This window comes from Aplidium turbinatum, chromosome 12 (assembly GCF_918807975.1).
Source record: "Aplidium turbinatum chromosome 12, kaAplTurb1.1, whole genome shotgun sequence".
NCBI classification, from domain to species: Eukaryota; Metazoa; Chordata; class Ascidiacea; order Aplousobranchia; family Polyclinidae; genus Aplidium; species Aplidium turbinatum.
The window spans coordinates 12,616,054-12,635,502 of NC_137483.1; the positions used below are offsets into that span (position 1 = coordinate 12,616,054).

The window sequence follows — 19,449 nt, forward strand, 5'->3', positions numbered from 1 at the left end:
CAATCTGTGGGCCATGGCCGTGAGCCTTTTTCAATGGGGGCCTTGAAAAAATTTACAAAATAATAATTTTTGTAATTTATCATCTCTAAGTTCACTTCAACACTATATATCAAAAGAAATAAATGAAAATTTAATAAAAACAAGTTTAATTAAAATGACGTTTCTTAACTTTTTAAAAAGGTTGAAAAAATAGGGGGGCCATTAGTTTTTTAAAGGGGCCACGGTGTAAAAAAGGTTGGGAACCCCTGTCTTAGTTTCTCAGATTTCGGCAGATCAAAAAGCCTCAGCGTAAGAATGACTTCGATCAGCTCTCCCATATCTGGCCAAAATTCGTCGTTGCTTCCGAACTCGATCTCTCGAGAACCATCGAGCATTTATACACTTTCATGCCGAAGCGAGAGGCTCCACGATCGGCTGAATTATCTGTAGTCCCGAGGTGTTTGAAAAAAGGTTATGCGGTAGACATATTTCCCGCTAACCCTTCGCTTCCTTTTAGTTGTAATTTCCTTCATTTCAAAATCCACCGTCGCAGATTCCGTGCCGTTCAGAGCTCGCTGTAGCATCAACATTCCAGTGACACGATCAACTTTCCTGCTTCTGAAAAGGTTGCTTTCTTGTCCGGGTAACACTCTGAACCGATAGGAGTTTGACTTTGATCTGAACACACAGAAACACCACAAATTAATGGTTGGTCTACAGTGTAAAGACAATGAGAGGTGGATGCACAACGAATCACAGTAGAATATTGGTCACCTCAAGGGGATCAGAAAAAAGTGACGAAATATGCAAACAGGTCAAAATTGTAGGAAATCTACCAGGACCGACAAAAATAGGACGAAATATCGAATTCTACTGTAGTCCTAGTGTATATCCATAGCGATCTATGTAGGTCGCCATGTGTAGGCTATATCTAAGGGGTACTTACTCTTTGTCGCCAACCATACGAAAAACGTCGGCAGGATAATTCAATCTGGAAGGAAGATCGATGAAGTTGAAGAAATAAGTCGACGGTTCCTTGAAACAAGTTTTGTCTCCAGAGTCGCATTTTTCATGCTGGCAAATGCTGTTGAAACAGTGCAGCAGAATAATTATACTACGGTACTGAATGTAAGTCACTGGTATGCTTCCAGAAACGATTAAGCACTCACAAATCTGTTGCAGCCGAGTATCGAATTGGGCACCGAGGTTCCACGCATTTAAATCCGCCTCCAACATTGAAGCAGTGCTGGTCTTCAGTGCAGTTGTGGAGACCTGCAAAACAAGCAATAGAGCACTTTTGTTCATAGCTTGCTCATTCACTGCATAGTAAGCTCAGCATGCCTGCTACGATAAAGACAATATGGTTTTGCAAACGGGGTAGCCGACACCGCAAACATTTATGCATATCTAAAGCAAAATGAATAATAATAATATTTGTTAACCATTGAGGGTTGCTAAAATATCTTGACACCATTTTCTTTATCCTTCCATTTCCGGTCTGTTTCTTACCGATAGAGATAGGCTAACACCAATACGACGGCTTTAACCATGGTGACCTTGTATAGGCCACAATGGCTTTAACATTCTTGCAAAGGCGCCATGTGATATTTGAATAGATTCTTACAATAAAAGCAACACAAGAGTAATCTAGATAAAGAAGGCTTTGAGTAAATCTTCCGAAACACCAAATCATTCTAAAAAATTTACTGAATCCTGATGTCAGCTTACCCAGTTTACATTCGTCCACATCTTTACATTCTCCCCGGTCGTCCGAGTCGATGTTGAATCCAGCAGGACAGGTGCAGTAAAATGATCCTGGAGTGTTGACGCATTGGTGCTGACAAAGAGGCCGATTGTAGAAAGCATCCCGTTTAGACTTTGTGCCCACTGCAGAAAGACAGTGTCGCATTAGGCCTAAGCTTATATGTCAAGAAGAAGTATTGTAATGACAGAGGCTCTCATGAAGTCGAATGTGGGTCTTTCGAATTGATGTTGATGTGAATAAGCTGACTTGCCCATTTCATGCAGCGAATGTAACGCTTTGGCCTATTTCGAGATTTAAAGTTATTTTGAAGTCCAGGCTTACTTTTTTTATTTAAAATATGGGGCCTGCTTACAACCCTAACTTCTTATCCTACGTCCATTTTTCGACTTCACAAGCAATAGTTAGCTGCAGTACCGCAGGCTGTTAGATTAAAAAAAAAGAAAAGATGCTTTGTTCATAGCCTACCAATGTCTTCAGGAATGACCACGATCTCGGTGGAAAAATCGAATTGTTCGGCGCATTCGTCTTTGTCTGCAATGAAATTGTAGCCAATTATTATATTTCACCTGACAGAAGTCTGCCCAGGCTGGGCATAAACTAAATAGAGACATTTATCAGGTCAAACACGATTGTTTGGGTAATAAAACTATTTCTTAGGCAGTTAAAAGTATTAACATAGTATTAGTGCTAAAAACGTTTTAGGGATGAGGCAGTAACAGCCTAACAGGGGTTATTTTTAGACATAGGTCTGGGATAACGGCGGGCTTGGAATGTTTGCATCCAATTTGGAGTATTTTTTAAAAAACACTTTTTGGTGGAAACCTATGTCTTTCCTTGAGGAACATAGGCTAGTGGTAATTTCTTAAGGCAGGGGTGTCCAAAGTTCGGCCCGCGAGACGTTTTGGTACGGCCCGCGCCTATTGTTGCACGATGTGTTCTTTTTGGCCCGGAGACACACAGAAATAATACAAATTCAACTTGCATTTTTTACAAAATCATTGAAGACAGTTTTTTCTCGTAGACAAAAGCCTGGCGAGAAAAGTTAGAATCATTGTTGCTTTATGTTTGCGAATTCAACTATTATCACCTATAGTCCCAGAGAGGAATACAGTCGAATAGTCCTTTATTTTCTTGCTTGCAAATTCAACATCCGTTTTCGATATTTTGCCGCAAATGTAAAGGACTTATTGCTATTCACTTCTTTCTACTTGAACCCTAATGAGGCTCCAGCTCTCCTGTATTTAACTGAACTTCTCTGCGAAGCTGACAGCAACATCTTTCGTGTTTTTTTTTATCAGCAGTTGAATAAAAACAAACTTCTAGAAATAGGAAAGTTTACAAAGAAAATGTTGAGCTTGTTCGGTTCAACATATTTGTGTGAGCATGGGCCGATTGTATAGCCGAGTGGTGAGAGCCCTGGTTTGACGTTCAATAGGGCGCCAGTTCGACACCGCTCAAGAGCATGTGGCCTCGTCTTTGGCGAGACACTTAAAGGTATGCCGTCGACTGCGGAGCAGCGCTTCTTTGACTGTAGCCCTTGATTTCTCTTGTGATTATGAACAGTAGCCAACATTGCTCCAGAGATAACTGCCTACCCTTCTTAGGGCTATAGCCTGCTGAACTGAACTGTGTGCGCATACGTTCTCGGGCATGAACTTGATCAACCCCTTGAGATCAAAGCTGAGCGACTCCTGTCTTCATGATGTATTACGCTGGTCTATCACTAACCTCGAACCAGACTTGACCTAGATAAAGAAATCAAGACATAAGTTTCATCCTTGACATCAACACATCTGTTTAAATTTTGCAAAGTTTGTGGATGTGTTAACTTCTTGTGGAAAAGCAGATAACTTATACAGCCTAACTTATCATATCCCGTGATATGTACACAGTAAAACTTAAACCTGCATATTGCTTTGTTGTATGAAAACGACATTAAATAAAACAAAAATCGCTTTATATCTATCTTTCTTTACGCAAACCAACACTGTCAGAGGCTGTTGGCCGCGGGCACTTCGCATTATCAAATCTTACCCGCCTGGGAAAAAGTTTGGACACTCCTGTCTTAAGATAACGTTTTATGTTTTATTGTTTTAGAGGTGCCTAAATTGTTTGACGAGCCCAGACTTCTCATTAGCATCTGTCCCAAACTATATTTTCAATGGGTGGCATTCCCTGTAGGCCCTTCCGGACCTATGGGCGTTCCGAAGTAGTGCCTACTGCCTATACTTTCAATTATAATCTACTTTGTCTTGTTCGAAGCAAGTTGAAAGTATTCTTTCCAAATGTAGGTAAAGCTAACTTAGACTAAAGGATTTGGCTTATGGACACGACGACATTATGCTACTATAAGCAGTGATGTACGCGCATACAAAAAATATTGACGCCGTCAGCGCAAACGCAAACGTTCGAAAAACTATACGCCGCATGCGTCAACGCAACTTGTAAAAAAAGTTGGCGGCGTCAGCGTTAGCGCATACTCTAGCGCAAACTCATTTTGTTTGCTAGGTGCCAAACATTCACACGGTATAAACCACTCGAAACAACACACTTTTCAAGCCACTTCGCGATTTCTCGTTACAAGAAATTATCTTTTTGGCCGGAAGGCACATCGATCTGGCATTGAAAATATAAGTTTTTGCCTTTCGAAGAAGAGAGCTTAAAATACTTTTCCATGTAGGGCCATGGATTTGTATTATCATGCTCCATTTCACTTGGAGATTAGTATTACCGTAATTTATTCCCTGAATACAATAGTGTAAGAAACTGTACCATATGCCTATCAAGAAAATTCTAGTATTATACTAACTGTCGCTCTTAGTAATATACTAACTGTCGCTCCCTAAAAATCCATTATAAAAAACACTATTTTTAAAATGATTCCGTTTGAATAAGACTAATGTTGCTTTTAATGCCATAATTCTCTCAGTAGGCTCTATGCTTTTTTTTGATAAGATTTTTAAAAAGTGGGTTAATGGAAGACAAAACTGCCAGACACAAGCAAGTTTAGATTCTGAACTGCACAACTCTTTGTTATTAGCATTCAAGGATAGTTAGCATTACTAGTGTTATTAGCAGTAGGCTACTCAAAAGCCTCTCACAATTGGCCCCTGGATGCATGTTTTGCTAAACTGCTCATCAAGTTACAAAACATATATAATTACATACTTACGCATCAGAATGTATAAATTGTCAAGTAAAAATTACCTTAGCTTGATAGCCTACTGTATGTAGGCCTACACATTACTACGCTACATAGCCTACAACAAGAATAACCGGCAAAGGCAAAGTAATGTACTACATATAACATACAGAGTACAACATCATGCAAGCAATCACGGTCGGAGACCAAATATTTGAGTTTGTTTAGATACATAGGCTGCACTGCTCATCGCCTGAGAAGTTTCTGATTTGCCCCAAAATGCAAGACTTAACTAATATAAATTAAAGTGCTCACAATTGCTTACAAACGCCTTCAACACTGCTCGACTAAAAAAACTTCACACTACGAAGCCAAGTCATTGTTTACATTTTACATGGAGCGACATTACCAACCTACCTACTTGCTTGCTTACATTACATTCCTGTTCTGACCCGTAATTTCTCAGTAGGCCTAAGTTGTTTTAACTAATTCTTTCTTTTTTTCTGCAAGACTTCAGTCTCCACGTGGGACTCTAGCGTCAAAGGCAGTAGTGCGATATACAAACAAACTCCAGCTGACTGAACAATAGATGACACTGTGACACAACACTAGAACAATGGGCAAATGCAAGACGTCAACATTTCGCAGTCTGATAAAAAAAATTGCAAACAACAACTAAGACATTAAAAAGTATGCGTTAACGCTATGCGCTAAAAAAACGCGAAAACTTTACGGCGCATCCTCAAGCGCAAACTATCCAAAAAAATGTGGCCGCAAACGTTAGCGCAAACAAAAAGTCTACGCCGCATGTATGCGGCGTAGAATTTGCGGCGCATACGTACATCTCTGACTATAAGCATTAACCGAATAAGCAAATGCAGTAAGTTATTTACTCACCAAAGCAAAGATTATGTTCAGGACCGATCCTGTAGCCTGGCGGACATGAACATCTTTCTATGTTGCTACGTTCAATACAGGTCGCTCGAATAACGTTACCAGTTCGTACCACCGGTCGATGAACTGTAATTGTAAAGAAATTGATTAAGTTGCACAAGGCCAAGGCCGTTAACATGCAAATTCAGTCTACAAAAGAAGCCCGCTACCTATATTAACCTTCAAATGATATGTTAATGTTTATAGTCACACAACCTACAACACTTATTGAAGCTCGCAAAGAAGCTTTCTAAGTCCAAGGACAAATATTCTCAAATCCGATCAATCGATTTGCCTACCCTTTTGGCACCGCTTCCCATAAAAACCACTAGTGCAATCACATCTGAAAGAATCTTCACTGTGTCGCACGCAAGTTCCACCGTTTTGGCAATTGAGCTTGGAACAAGCAGCAATTTGAAAAGTAATGTCTGTAAAGGAATAGTCCTTATTTAAACTTTCAAGCAGTGACGTACCTCAAAATTATATTCAACAATAAGATTGAATTCGTCACAACTGTGTTATAAATCTTGCTTTTTGTAATCTACCAAACTGTAACTGTGGACCAGCGTACAAGGATGCAAGTTGTTGTTCAAGAATATCTGATTTAAGCATGTTGCAGACTTGCAGTTGGCTAAATTGAACAAAGAGAATGCACACGCAGCCTGTGAGCAGTGACGTTGACAGGGAATACTTTTGGACCCAGGTATGGGATAATTTTAGGGGGCCTTCACCTTTCCAAGGGGCTTGGAAACTTGAAGAAACCACCGCGTACTGCGTTTTTTTAAATGTCTTGATTTGGGGCCAAAAGATCTCATCGGTACCGGGCCAAAATTATTCCCTTAACGGCTCTGTCTGTGAAGGAATTGTTGGTTTGTCAGCATGTACAACTTAGAATCGAGAAGTGGAGTCAAAGACAGCTTTAACTTTAGTGAAAACGTTTTATTAGAAGGGTGCATTGCGGCCACAGCATTTCAAATATAGGTCAAACCCAAGCGGAAAGTTTAGCGTTTAGACAATCGGTCTCAGTAACCGAGTCCATGTCAGTGATGATATGCAGTTTTGCAGTCCACAACACTTTTGCAGTCCACCAGCATTGGAAATTATCATGGCTGTCGAGATCTCAACTATTCTTGCTAAAAAGCAATGTCTGACTAAAAACAAAACTGTTGACAAATATTTGAATCTACTGCATACCGGCACATACCAACGCACACGACATTGTCTCCTGACCACGTTCCATTTTTCAAGCAAGTTCTGCTTTCAGAGCCAAACAAATGAAATCCATCATCGCACACAAAATACAGCACACCCGCCGTGTCCATATGAGGAGTGCCATTAGCGTCGTAAGAAACGCCTAAAATCCGGCCGTTAGAGGGCGGTAGAGGAACAGTGCAATTGCCTAAAACATACAAAGTCATACATTTTTTACATTCAGGAAACATGTTTTGTGTGTTATGAACAGCAATAAACCAGAGCAATGGTAAACCAACCTAAGTCTTGTTTATACAAACATTTCTGCATTGGGGTTACGAATAAGCCCTCTGATTTGACCAGCTTTCTGTAAGTGCTCTGCTTGACGCTACGCATTGGCATTGCACACTTACAAACGTAATCCACCAGTTTTCCGCTTGTTGTTGAAGAATGGTCTGTGATTTATTCTACCCACTTGGTGCCTGGTACGGTACCCCGAAAGTCAAACTAGCGCCGCTTGATCTTGAAGTATTTTTGTGCATGAAGTGAGGCGCTTAATCAACTGAACTTATAAACTAAATTTTTAACTCAAAAGTTCGATCTTCTCATTGCTACGTTGCATAAATACCAATAGGTCTGCGCCTTATTCAAAGGCTTTGGGATGAAATCAAGAACACATCACCGCCCAGCCATCAATATTCCATTGAAATATAGGGGTTTCAGCCTTAATCAACACACACATCAAAAAGGAATAACTTAAAAACGCAATTTCAATAACAAACGGAACGTGCACAACTGTACACTGTACAGTGTACAGCTTATACAATATCTATGAAATTACAAGAACCTATCATTTTAGTCATTAATCCGACGTTAAAGCATTTTTTTAAAAAACATGATATTTTAACGACTGTAGGCACAATAGACTGTTTGTGATGCGTGTCCAAGATCGTTTTCAAATAAAAGGTCAACAAGATTTTTTTGCAAAGCTGTTCACTTCCTGGTCGTTTGTCAAGCTAATGCAACCGGATAGACCGCTTTTACCAAAACAAAACAAGGAAAATCAAAAAGTTTTAGTTCTAAGTCCATCAATGCTTTGCATCCATAAAACGTATAGCCGTCAACGTAATAGACTTTTTTTGGATCATTTCCTGCTGAACATGACACTGGTAAAAGTGGCGTTCACACAAACATGCACCTTGAACAGGATCGTTTGTTTGCTTGTTTGTTTGAAATTAGCTCAGTTCAAGCACGCAATCAGTGAAAATGACTTTGACCTTGAACTGTGCCTGTTGATGGATTGTGGGAATATTCATCCTCGGACTGAGAAAGCTTCTTGAAAGCTTAATCCTGGCAGTTTAGTATCTTGTAAAGGCCTTGACCCACTGACGCAGGCCCTGTTACCGATTTGGACATAGTGAAGTTTCCAATTACTGAAATGTTGTTGTCTGTGAACTATTCCATCCACTGCTGGCGCTGAATGAAGAGCAGTTCTTGAAATGCGTTGCTCAAGCGCACACACCGAAAGTCGAACCAGTGCTTCTTGACCTTGTAGTTTCTTTGTAAGGCGCTTAACCAATCGAGCTATTGGTACGGAAATATTGAATCAAAGTGTTATTTTTCGTTAGCTCAGGTACTGATTACTGTTTTCGACCAATCGATAAAATGAAAACATAAATGCACAGCAATATATGAACTGCAAGATCGAACCATCAAATCAAGTTTGAGATCTAAATTTGACTGCAAAATTGTCAGGTTATTGACGATATCATATTGCGGTTGCACCGTCGTTCAATTGCAATACTTTTCCATCTTAAGACTAAAATTATACTTAAGCCAAATTGTGCTAACGTTTAATGTCAACGGCGGCGGCTATCCAAATTACAAAAAAATTCTTCACCCGTTCTTCACTAACTTTGCTATTGTGGTGTGACTTAAAATATCAAGGTTAGAATTTAGAAATATCGTATCTCTGATCTACAAAAAGTGACAACCAAAAACAGCAAGTCTTAAAATATCCAATTTTTAGCAGATTTATTATATCGATAACAAACAGTTGGTTCAGCAATAATTATTTTTTTCACTCACAGCAACAGAGACACCATGGCCTATTGGCGAAACGTAATAATCTAAGTTTGAACTAGAGATCCAACTGTTTTTGCATACTGCTGGTTAGAGCTAAAAGTATTTGTTTGCCAGCAGCAATCTCTCAAAAAAACTGTCCTTTTAAGATCGCTATGGTAATAACCTTGGTAACAAAAGTAACCCTTTTTTTACAATGTTTTAATGTTAAAAGATCTTGAAGCTATAAAAAAAAATGGTACTGCTTGCCGGCAAGAAATCTTGGCGGCAGAACAAATGTGCAACCATACTGTATTTCGAAGCATCAAAATCAGCAGTTGAGATTGCAGCCTGCAGGTGATAGTGGCCAGTAGTGTTCACCAGGGTGTATTTTGGAGCCTGGCCCGCGTTAGTATTAAGGGACCGGGATCATTCCAGGTGGAACAAAAACAAAAAAACGCCACACATTCTTTGGAGTCCTATTGTTTTCTTTGGATGTGTCTTGTTTGGGGGAGGCGGGCTTTTCATTAGCACCGGGCCGAAATTATTATCTCAACGCCCAGGCAGTAGAGTAATTGAGCAGTGTTATGAATGACCAGACTTCTTGGGAGCATCAGTGCTAGTTTTATATAGGCCAGGGCAATATGAACATGAAAAGAATCTGACTATTATTTCCGATAAACTTTAGAGTTTATAAATAGAATGGTAATGCCAAGGCACGCGTATGTTGTGGTACATATCTAATGTATTAGAAATATTTGTGGTGGATTATTTCATTAACTCAGCAATTTTAGTACAAATGGCTGCGGGCTGAACGGTCAAGAATTAAAATCTCGCTAATACGAAATCATTATTTAATCACCTTATGTGGTCACAATTCGATGCTTAAATGTGTCTTCTTACCACCAGCTTAGAAGTAATTCGGTTTAAAATGTCAAGATTGCTTTTTTATGTAGTCGTATGAAAAAAACAAACATAAAAATCACTTTTTTTCTTAAAACGATTTACTGCAAAAATCAATCTAAACATTGGTCGATTTTTGGTGGCAATATCGACTTTAACCTGTGGTTGATTAAGCAGGCTACTTATTTGAAAAAGGCTTTAAATTCCTTGTAATCCTTTTATTTTCATGTCAAAAACAAACAACCTCTTTAACTATACGTTATAGGCTATAAACCAACGATTAGATTGCTTGTTTTTAAGCTTATGCCACCGACCTAAAAAGAAGAATAGGCTAAAAACTTTGAAGCAAAAGCACTAGTAAAACTAAACCAAGAGAATGATTTGGGCCCGGTACCAATGAGATTCTCGGGCTTCAAATCAACCCAGACAGCAAAATCCGTCATTTTTACATTGATTCAACGTAAAAATGACGGATTTTGTCTTCTGGGAAGACACTTGTTAGAAAACGCACTACATTTAAAAAAATACGCAAAGGTTTTTTAAGTTTCCAGACCCCTTGGAAAGGTTAGGGATGTCTAAAATTATCCCGCGCCCAGGTACAAAAGTACTCCGTGGACCCCCTGTCAATGTTACTGCTTGAACCGTTGCAGACTTCAAGCCTTTTGTAGCCAACGCTCTCATTTTAGACCAAAGAAAAATCTACTGATCATTTAGGAGCCTGTTTATGGTTATTTATTGCAGTGATAAGCTTTGTACATATTAAATTTGACACTTAGATATGATTACCACCACACCTGACATTGCAAAAGGTAAGAAGTAGGAAAATCATTTATGCGGATTAGTTATTTAACACCTATCAAAGAGAAAAAAGTCCGGTGTGCAACAACTTCAACATTCTCTACAATAGGTCAACGAGTAATTGAAATGAAAACAAAAATATGACAAGTAAAATGTTTTAGCTCTGAATAAACAAAAAAAATTACTTTTTAGAACTCTATTCATATCACTGATTGTGATACACAAAGAAAAACAAATATTGCATCACTTTTGAATCCTAATGACGCCAGTGTTGCATATTCGCAGGGAAATGACCCATCGTGCAGGTAGGATATAATGCTATCCCACATACACAACCCTTATATTTCACCAATCCGATAATTTTAAGAGGACAAATACGTTTGATCTATTCAAGCAGAAACAACATCTTGGGCGTGAATGGTTGGAGAGTTGGGTTAAGGTTGGCTATCAAATTCCTTACGTAGCTTGGACCCGTTTTTAGTATCAAGCAGCACTTCCTTACTTGGAACAGTGATGCGTCTTTCAATAAACTCGCTTTCTGCACGGGCCGCAATCTTCTCCATCGAGTAAACTTTCTTTTTGAGGAAGTCGAAGCCAACCGTGAGACGACGCTCCTGCTTTTCTAAAAGTTCTTCCATTGTCTTGATGTGGTTCTTCAATTTTACGATAGTGGCTCCCTGAAACAGCCACAACTTCCTGATTTTCAATAAACTTTTATCGCAATTGGCGTCACTCAAACTAACTAATTATACACTTTTTAAAGCTAAAAGCGTGGACGTCTGCTATTATTGCGACGTCCACGCTAAAAGCTATCAGCTACTTTAAAAAATAACATGAGAACAAAAATTCAGTTGGTGCGTGGGACTTTGAAGAAACTTCGGCGTTTCAAAAGATAAATCGTTACGCATCAATGATTCCAGGGATGGGCTAGCAAGCCTAACTGGTTTTATACAAGAATTGGGAAGCGTGAAAAAGCAAAAAAAAACGTTGTGTCACGTTTTTTGAAACGCAAACTTGAAAATAAAAAAACATAAGTTATTCTATTTCAAAACTCACTGACCATTTGCTCAAAATCGTGCTGCATGACGGTGTAAACATTGACTAATAGTCAAACAACGTATCTGAAAATGCGATTTTTCTGTGAAGCCCTACGTGTGGTTTGGGGCAAACAAAGTAGAAACCCTTGATGGGTAGTCAATCTCTGCTTTATTTTAGCTTAAAGCAAACAATAAGGAATGTCTGTCGTCAAGTGTGTCGTGTGACGAAGTCAGTTATTTTGATAGACGGAAAAAGGGACAACTTTCGAAGAACCGTGCTTCTTGCCTTTGAGCCACTCTACGTCTCCATTCTCACAATCTTAAGAGTTGCCAAAAATAACTCTGACCAAAAATGCACTTCTATTGCTTTTGACAAACCAAAGCAAAAGCTTCAACTTGCAACAAATTGAACTAACTCACTTCACAAATGAAATGTTTTTCTTGCCATATTTTAAAATCAGTATCAGCCAGTTACTTGGTTTAATTTTTTCAATTTGACAAGTGAATTTATTTAAAAAAGTAGGCTACAATATCACAGACCAACTGCTCTGAGATGTTACAAAAGTTTTGCATAATTATGGGCAATGGGAAGCTGAAGCCGCATACACGATGAGGCGATCAGGGGTGCAACCGACAGTAGCCATTTCCCTCTCCTTGAAAAATGAATGATAAAACTAGATACCCACTCTGCTGCATTTATTGAATAAAAATTACAGCATTTCAATTAAAAATTAGGCCAGTTTACCCGGATGTACTTCACTGAGATAAACTTCTAGTTGCTCAGCAAAAGGTTTTGTTACAAAGATAACCGGTTGCTTGATGATGCAAGTGACAAGAGATGATTTTTTGTGACAAATGTTTAGACAGAATATAATAGCAATTTGTAAAAATTTAAAAATCCAAGTTTAGAGTCTTCTAAGTCATTTGCTTTACTCGATTTAATGGTTGTTCTACTGGTTGTTTTTTAAAATGAAATTTTTGATTCTGTGTAAGGCTTTTTTCATCCTGCAAATTAGTTTTTTTTTTACTTTGATTCAACGCCTGCAGACGTTGAATTAATGTAGAGCAAGACTGATTTGACGGCTGGATAGGCCTTCCCTAGCAGCCTACTTACGATGTTTCGAAATTTTTGAACTATTTGAATTTGATTGCTTCGTTTTAAATTTTGAAACGTTCTGACAAAGTGGTACCGGAATATCCTTCGGTTTCTACACTACCTTCCAACCTTGCAGAAGCTCTGACACGAACAGGCGTTGGAAGTTTCAATCAAATTTTAAAGCAATAAACATTTGATATTCTTATGAGTTATGACTGATCTGAATGATTTCACAGTGTGTAGCGCTCGTACAGCAAATCAAAGCAAGATTTTTAAATGGAAAAGTAAAAAGTGTTAACAGCCTGCGTCGTGGCATTATTTACCCGATATAGACTATTATCATTTTTTGGTACGTTTTCCTGCTTTATGTCATTAATTAAATGAAAAACGGCGTCCTACAGTGATCGGTCCTGGCTCCACTTCTTTTCAACATCTACACCCACGACCTGCCAGCTACGGTCTCCGCAAAATATGCTTATGCGGACGACCTGGCAATTCTCCACTCCACAACGTCGTGGGAAAATCTAGAAGACACCTTGAGCCAGGACATGAAAACTCTCTCAGCCTATCTCCAGAACTGGCGACTGAAACTCAGCGAAACCAAAACTGTGGCAGCAGCTTTCCACCTCCATAATCGGGAAGCTGATCGTGAGCTACACGTCCAGCGCAACAGAAAATCTCTGTCCTTCTGCCCCAAACCAAGATATCTTGGGGTGACACTGGACAGATCGCTCACATACCGCCACCATTTGGTGTCACTGCGTAAGAAACTCACATCCGCGCTGCGCTACTCAAGCGCCTGGCAGGCTCTAGCTGGGAGGCGAGGGCTGACACTTTGCGTATAGCAGCCTTAGCCCTTGTGTACTCTTCAGCAGAATACTGTGCACCTATTTGGTGCCGCAGTGCTCACTGCCATAACATCGACACTGCCATAAACAGCGCCCTGCGCACAGTGACCGGATGCCTGCGTCCCACACCATTGGACAATCTCCCCATTCTCGCTGGCATCCAACCCGCTGAGCTTCGTCGCGAAGAAGCCACTCTGTCCCTCGGTTGACGGGCACTGGAGCCTAACCACCTTCTCCACCACAAGATCTCTGCTCTCCCAAACGAGCACCCCCGTTGACTGAAATCAAGACACCCATTCGTGCCAGCCGCTCAACTTCTTATCAACGAAGCTGATGTACAAGACATCTCTGCGGCTGCTTGGGCGGACCATAAATGGAGTTCTGAATGGAAGTCAACCGCCACCAGACTCTATTCGTTCATTCCCGACGCCGACACACGCCCTATCGGTCTAACACTACCAAGACAGGCATGGGTGCGCCTCAACCGTCTCCGTACGGCGTCGGGCTTTTCCGCTCAACCATGCACCAATGGGGAATGGCCTCTTCCTCCTCCTGTGAATGTGGTGCCGAGGAACAGACTGCAGACCACATCATCAATGACTGCTCCATCTTCAAGCCATCTAACGGAGTGGAAGGTCTGCGTGTCATGGATGATGAAACCAAAGACTGGCTGCTCTCTAGTAGCCTTCCAGTGTAGTCCAGGAACATCGTGAATCTGGGGTGGTAAAAGGATAGACCTTCGCCCCTAGACGCTCACACGACGACGGAATGATTTGATCAAACTGTAGTTTTTAAAATTAGGGTAATAGTGTATTGATTTAATAACAACACCTATATTATTTAACAAAATCAAATCAAATATAGTTATTACTCTCTAAACCCTTGACAGCCTGTTTCACCCTAAAAGAAGGATCATCAAAAGGTCCTTATTCAAATAGAAACTTCACAAATTTATATTATTTTTGTTATTTAATAAACGTCACAGTACTTTTCAAAAGAACTTGTTTTAAACTAAAAAAAAACTAAACATGTACTATACAGTACACTGCAGTTTACAACTTTATAAAATACATAAAAGATAAAATTATCAGGTTTAGTATTAGTATATAATAACCTTTTTTTTATATCTATGTGTTTACTTGAACGATAGCCTATACTTCTGAATTCAGGCGCGGATTTATGGGGGGGGCCCAAGGGGCCCGGGCCCCCCCCCGAAATTTTGTGAGAAATTGTTGAATGGTTTGATATGCTTCTAAACAGCTGATATTAGTCCCACAGCTGACTTACAACCCCCCCTTTGGCACGCGTACTGTGACGTCACGAGATTGAGAATGATGCTTTCAGTCTCCATGTCTCTAAAACAAAGTGTACCTAATTTTAAGCGAAACTCCATTACAAGAGCGAGTTTTGCCAATACCAAACATTCAAACATCTCAGCCAGGAATTAGCAACCAGAAAACATAGATGCTTAGCTTTACTACCGAAAAAATGCCGAAGAAAACATGATCTTATCCTTTTGCTATGCCACCGGACAGCACCATTTTACAGGAATATTTATACCCATATTTTTGTTGAAAATGCTCTCAGAATGCACCAAATTCAAAGTAATTTTTCAAAATTTTCTGGGGGAGGTCCCCCAGACCCCCCGCCGCTGGGTGTCGTCTTTGGCGAACACGCCGTCAAAACCCCCCAAATTCCTGGCTACGCCACTGATTGTTCATAGGCTATCTGTTTTATCTTTTTCTTACTTTTTAATTCATTTTCAAATTTTCTGGCCCCCCCCAAAAAAAACTCCTAGATCCGCGCCTGCTTCTGATACACCAATCGAAAAAAAACGGGTCACAGGCCAAATTACTTTTGTGTTGGGAGGAATTCAAATGCTGGAAAAAATGCTGATAAATCAATTAAAAATCTCAGGTTAAGATATTTCAAACTCTTAAGGTCAAACTACACATCACAAAAACCACGACAGAAGGTCGAGCACTCGAGATTGGGAAAACAAGTCCTTCAACATCAGGCACAAGTCACGTGATAGCTGTCTGACGTGTGCTTGGAATTTGTGACGTAAGTCATTGAAAACTTACACGAAAAAAACACTGATCAAAGCTCATCGATGATCTCAAATAATTTTTAAAAATGGTAAGAAAATAGTTCATTTAAAACCGGCCGTCTAAGCTACATCGAAGACATAAACCTAAAGTTAAAAGCTGTAATTCACAAATTTTACCAAAACATTCTGACCAATGTGATGGCTAAATTTCACATTAAACAATGCCATTAGGTTTTGTATGTAACTTTGTTTCTCAGTTCAAAGAGCTGACAATGGCACCATTGTTATCATTGGTTTTGTTTAAGATTCAATCAACGTCTACAGATGTTGCAGCGATGCAAACATGATGCATTGTGTTTAATAGAATAACAGGAGATAACTCAATTCTACCGGTCTCATTTTCATAAGTCTAACGTGTCAAAATGTCAACTTAACGCTAAAACAGCATAGCTTTGTAGTGGGGCAGCCGTCGTGTCTACGCAACAATCATCACAATGTCTGAAAGGAAACCATCACAATTTCAAGGTGAAGAATCAGAAAAAATTGTCCTGATGCTAACGACCTTTGGAGGAATGCTTCGCGTATTGATTGCCGTAGTTCGTGTTGTTGCAACTCCCCTCCTAACAAGTGCGACCAAGTGTAATCATTTCTTATGTATATAAAACGATAGTCAAAACTGTTCAGCAGGATTATTCCAAAAAACTTATTGAAATAACTTGACGCAAAAAGCGAAATGCATTTCTGCTATTTTCATCATAAAACATTGTTCGTTCATGTAAAAGTTGTCATTATCGATACGCCGTTCAACACACGCAGGAATCAATGAAAAAGTCAACCACTAAATGCATGACAAATCAAAACAGCAATTGACTGAAAACAGATTTTGCATTTAGAGCCCATTTAAGGTAATTTTCTGAACGTCTGAAGTCTAATCGTTGCACGCAAATCCTGGAATATGCATGGCGCGTTGATAAAAGCTCAGGTAATCGGTATTGAAGTCAAATTTGGAATGGCATTTTGCTAGTAAATAAATTCTCAAGTCTAACAGTAAATGAAGCGTTTTGGTGTCAGATTAAATCGTTTACCTTACAGGAGATAAGCCTTATCTGAAACTGTATACGTTAACAGTAATTTCGCCAAGCCCATTTTCCAATAAAAACATTTTTCTGCATCGGAAAGCCGATTTAAGACATCGCAAAGGTCACTCGTAATTCGGGTTCACTTTTCCTTCAACGGTTAGTCTCAGTCTAAAAATTGTCTTGAGTTACAGCCATCAAAAGCCATGCATTTACATCACCGAATTGCATGAGTGGAGAAATGATTGCGTTAGAAGGATAGTTATTTCTCGACAAACTAAAGTCGTAATTTTACAGTGTCTATCATTGGTACTTGAGCAACGAATAGGGTCAGAAAATGTCAATCAAAAAAGCTTACACATTTATTCTGTGTGATGGCCGATGGGTGCGACTGCTTTTTGTCACACAGCAAGTCCAGTCGTTCTTCAATGTTTATTAATGCTGGTCTCAAAGCGGTTTAATGTTGCTTAAGCTGGAACAGTAGGTCTATTTTGTTTTGATAGCCGTCAACATTGAAAACGGTGACTCGCATAGATACATTGATACAAACGGCAGGGGTCAGATAATGATGGATATTCCACTCTAATGTTCAGCTCAAAAATGTGCATTTTCTTCCAGAAAATTTAAGCCGCAACTTTGAGTCAAAATATAGATCAGCAAGTTCTTCCTGTGATTTAAAAGAGAGGTGCTGGGTAGGCCTACCTACTTTGCTTTTTATGTTTTCTACATTTTTTTCTACAAACAGGTTTTGAATCCAATCTAAGTTGGTAACTTCCAATTCTGGAGTAAAGTGCTTCTGACATTATTTTGACAAATGGTCGATAACAAGAGGTTTAATAACGTTTGATTCCACATCATTGTTTACCAAAAACTTTTCAGTTAATGAAAACATTTCAAATAAATCATTCTGCACCTTCTGCTTCTAGATGTTTAATTTTTGATAAACGCACCAATTTTAGATTTCAATGCAAAATATTGATGTTATCTCCAAGGAGGAACAAATAAAATTCGGTGAATTTTTCAAGTAAAACTGACATTTGGCATAATTTCAAAAGAAAAGCCAGTTGTCATTGCGAAAATGGTGCACGAAGTCTCAATTTTTTTCCGTTACAAAAATTATGACTTCATCTTTTAAAGCTTTGACTTTTGAAAGCCATCTCACTTCACAATGCAGTGAAAGGGTTTTAAACTCCGATTCCATTCACCCATGGCTTACTATATTACTATATTCCATTTCACCCAGGGCTAAGTAATATAGTAAGCCATGATTTCACCACATAAACTTGCAAAAATACAGGTACCGTATTGAGTGCGCAACTCAATAAAGTGAATAACTTTCACAGCGTCTTGCACAGGAGTGTTAGACTAATATGCTGTACATTGTGAAAATTGGTATTCGTTACGAACTTCGTTAAGAGACCCCCAGTTTGGGAAGCCCTGTTCTAGAGTACGAGTAAAGCTCAGGCTTGTTCAAACTTTTTAAAAAATCCACCTTCAAACTACGTTAGCTTAAAACAAGAATGGAACGAGGGAAATGACTTCGTTGTTCCCCTTTAGCTACGCTTATTATCCCCACAAAACGTTATCTTGTCTTCCTAAAGGAATATGTTTTTATTAACATTACGACGTTTTAATGACACTGTATTTGCATGTTTAATGACGTTTTATCAATGTTTGGCTGCATTCAATAGCTATATTTCAAACATTAAAATAGTTACCCCCAAACAGTTGCTTTTGCACCCCTAAAACTATCTTTATAGCTACGTCACTGTTAACAGCACCATTCACTGTTTAACGAATAAAATTAGGCATATTTTTGTTAAAAAGAATATAGTCTGCTGTAACTTAATAAAAGTTCGTTCATTTTTTTTTTAATAAAGCGTAACTGAAAATTGCAATGTTAAAATTTTATATTCGTTATATTGCCGAAAGTGCTCATCGTTAAGATCGAACGCCCTTTTCAAATGGCCGCCCATTGTAGAAAGCACCTTTACTTTCTGCAACAGCAACATACGCTCAGTAACACTGTCGTCAGTAGAAACATTTATTAATTAGCTGTGTAGGCTAATAAAAAAACTGTAGTACGTTATCTGCTTATCTTGACAACTAATACAGGTTACAGTTTTGTATAACTTACCTGGTTGCCGTGGCGATGGTCGTGATCTCCTCCTGGGTGTCCAAACACAAGGTTAAACAAAGTCACACAAGTTGCAATTTTATAAGCAGTGTACATCTTCTAATATCTACTGTAAGTAAACTAATTATAGAGCGTAGTAGGCTACTCTGCAAATATAACATGATTTATCTGCCTCTCTTGCTAAAAGTCCGGAATCGTTAGTTGTAAGCTTACAATGCAATACTGACTTTACAACTTAGCTTGCAAGGAAATTGAATATTCTTGTTCTGGTGAACTTGCCACCCAAATTACAGCCTTTGACCTGCAAAGCAAACACTAAAATGACAAACTCGCGCTCTTTCAGCTGTGATCAACTGATCATTTTTTCTTGTCGTTGGCCTTCGAGCGCAATGAAAACACCAAAATAGTCAGGCACTGTAATCAAATTTCACGC

At 39.1% G+C, this 19,449-nt stretch overlaps 1 protein-coding gene across 1 annotated transcript; it reads right to left on the reverse strand.

Moving 5' to 3' along the window:
- Positions 1 to 82: 82 nt before the first annotated feature.
- LOC145781067 (fibulin-7-like) lies at positions 83 to 19,155 on the reverse strand. Its single transcript, XM_082592801.1, has 10 exons — positions 19,017 to 19,155; positions 11,275 to 11,449; positions 7,024 to 7,218; positions 6,119 to 6,247; positions 5,784 to 5,906; positions 2,210 to 2,275; positions 1,708 to 1,866; positions 1,149 to 1,251; positions 926 to 1,063; positions 83 to 657 (listed from the first exon to the last, which is right to left on the reverse strand). Exons 1-10 carry the CDS (start codon positions 19,110 to 19,112, stop codon positions 420 to 422), a joined length of 1,422 nt encoding a protein of 473 aa, XP_082448927.1. The 5' UTR covers positions 19,113 to 19,155; the 3' UTR covers positions 83 to 419.
- Positions 19,156 to 19,449: the final 294 nt, after the last annotated feature.

Excerpts from the sequence above, each read along its gene's own strand:
- LOC145781067 (XM_082592801.1), bottom strand. The coding sequence starts at position 19,112 with ATGTACACTGCTTATAAAATTGCAACTTGTGTGACTTTGTTTAACCTT. Across the intron at positions 2,276-5,783 it reads TGAACATAATCTTTGCTTTG|ACAAAGACGAATGCGCCGAA; the intron begins GTGAGTAAATAA and ends ATTTCATTGCAG. Across the intron at positions 1,867-2,209 it reads GGTCATTCCTGAAGACATTG|TGGGCACAAAGTCTAAACGG; the intron begins GTAGGCTATGAA and ends GTCTTTCTGCAG.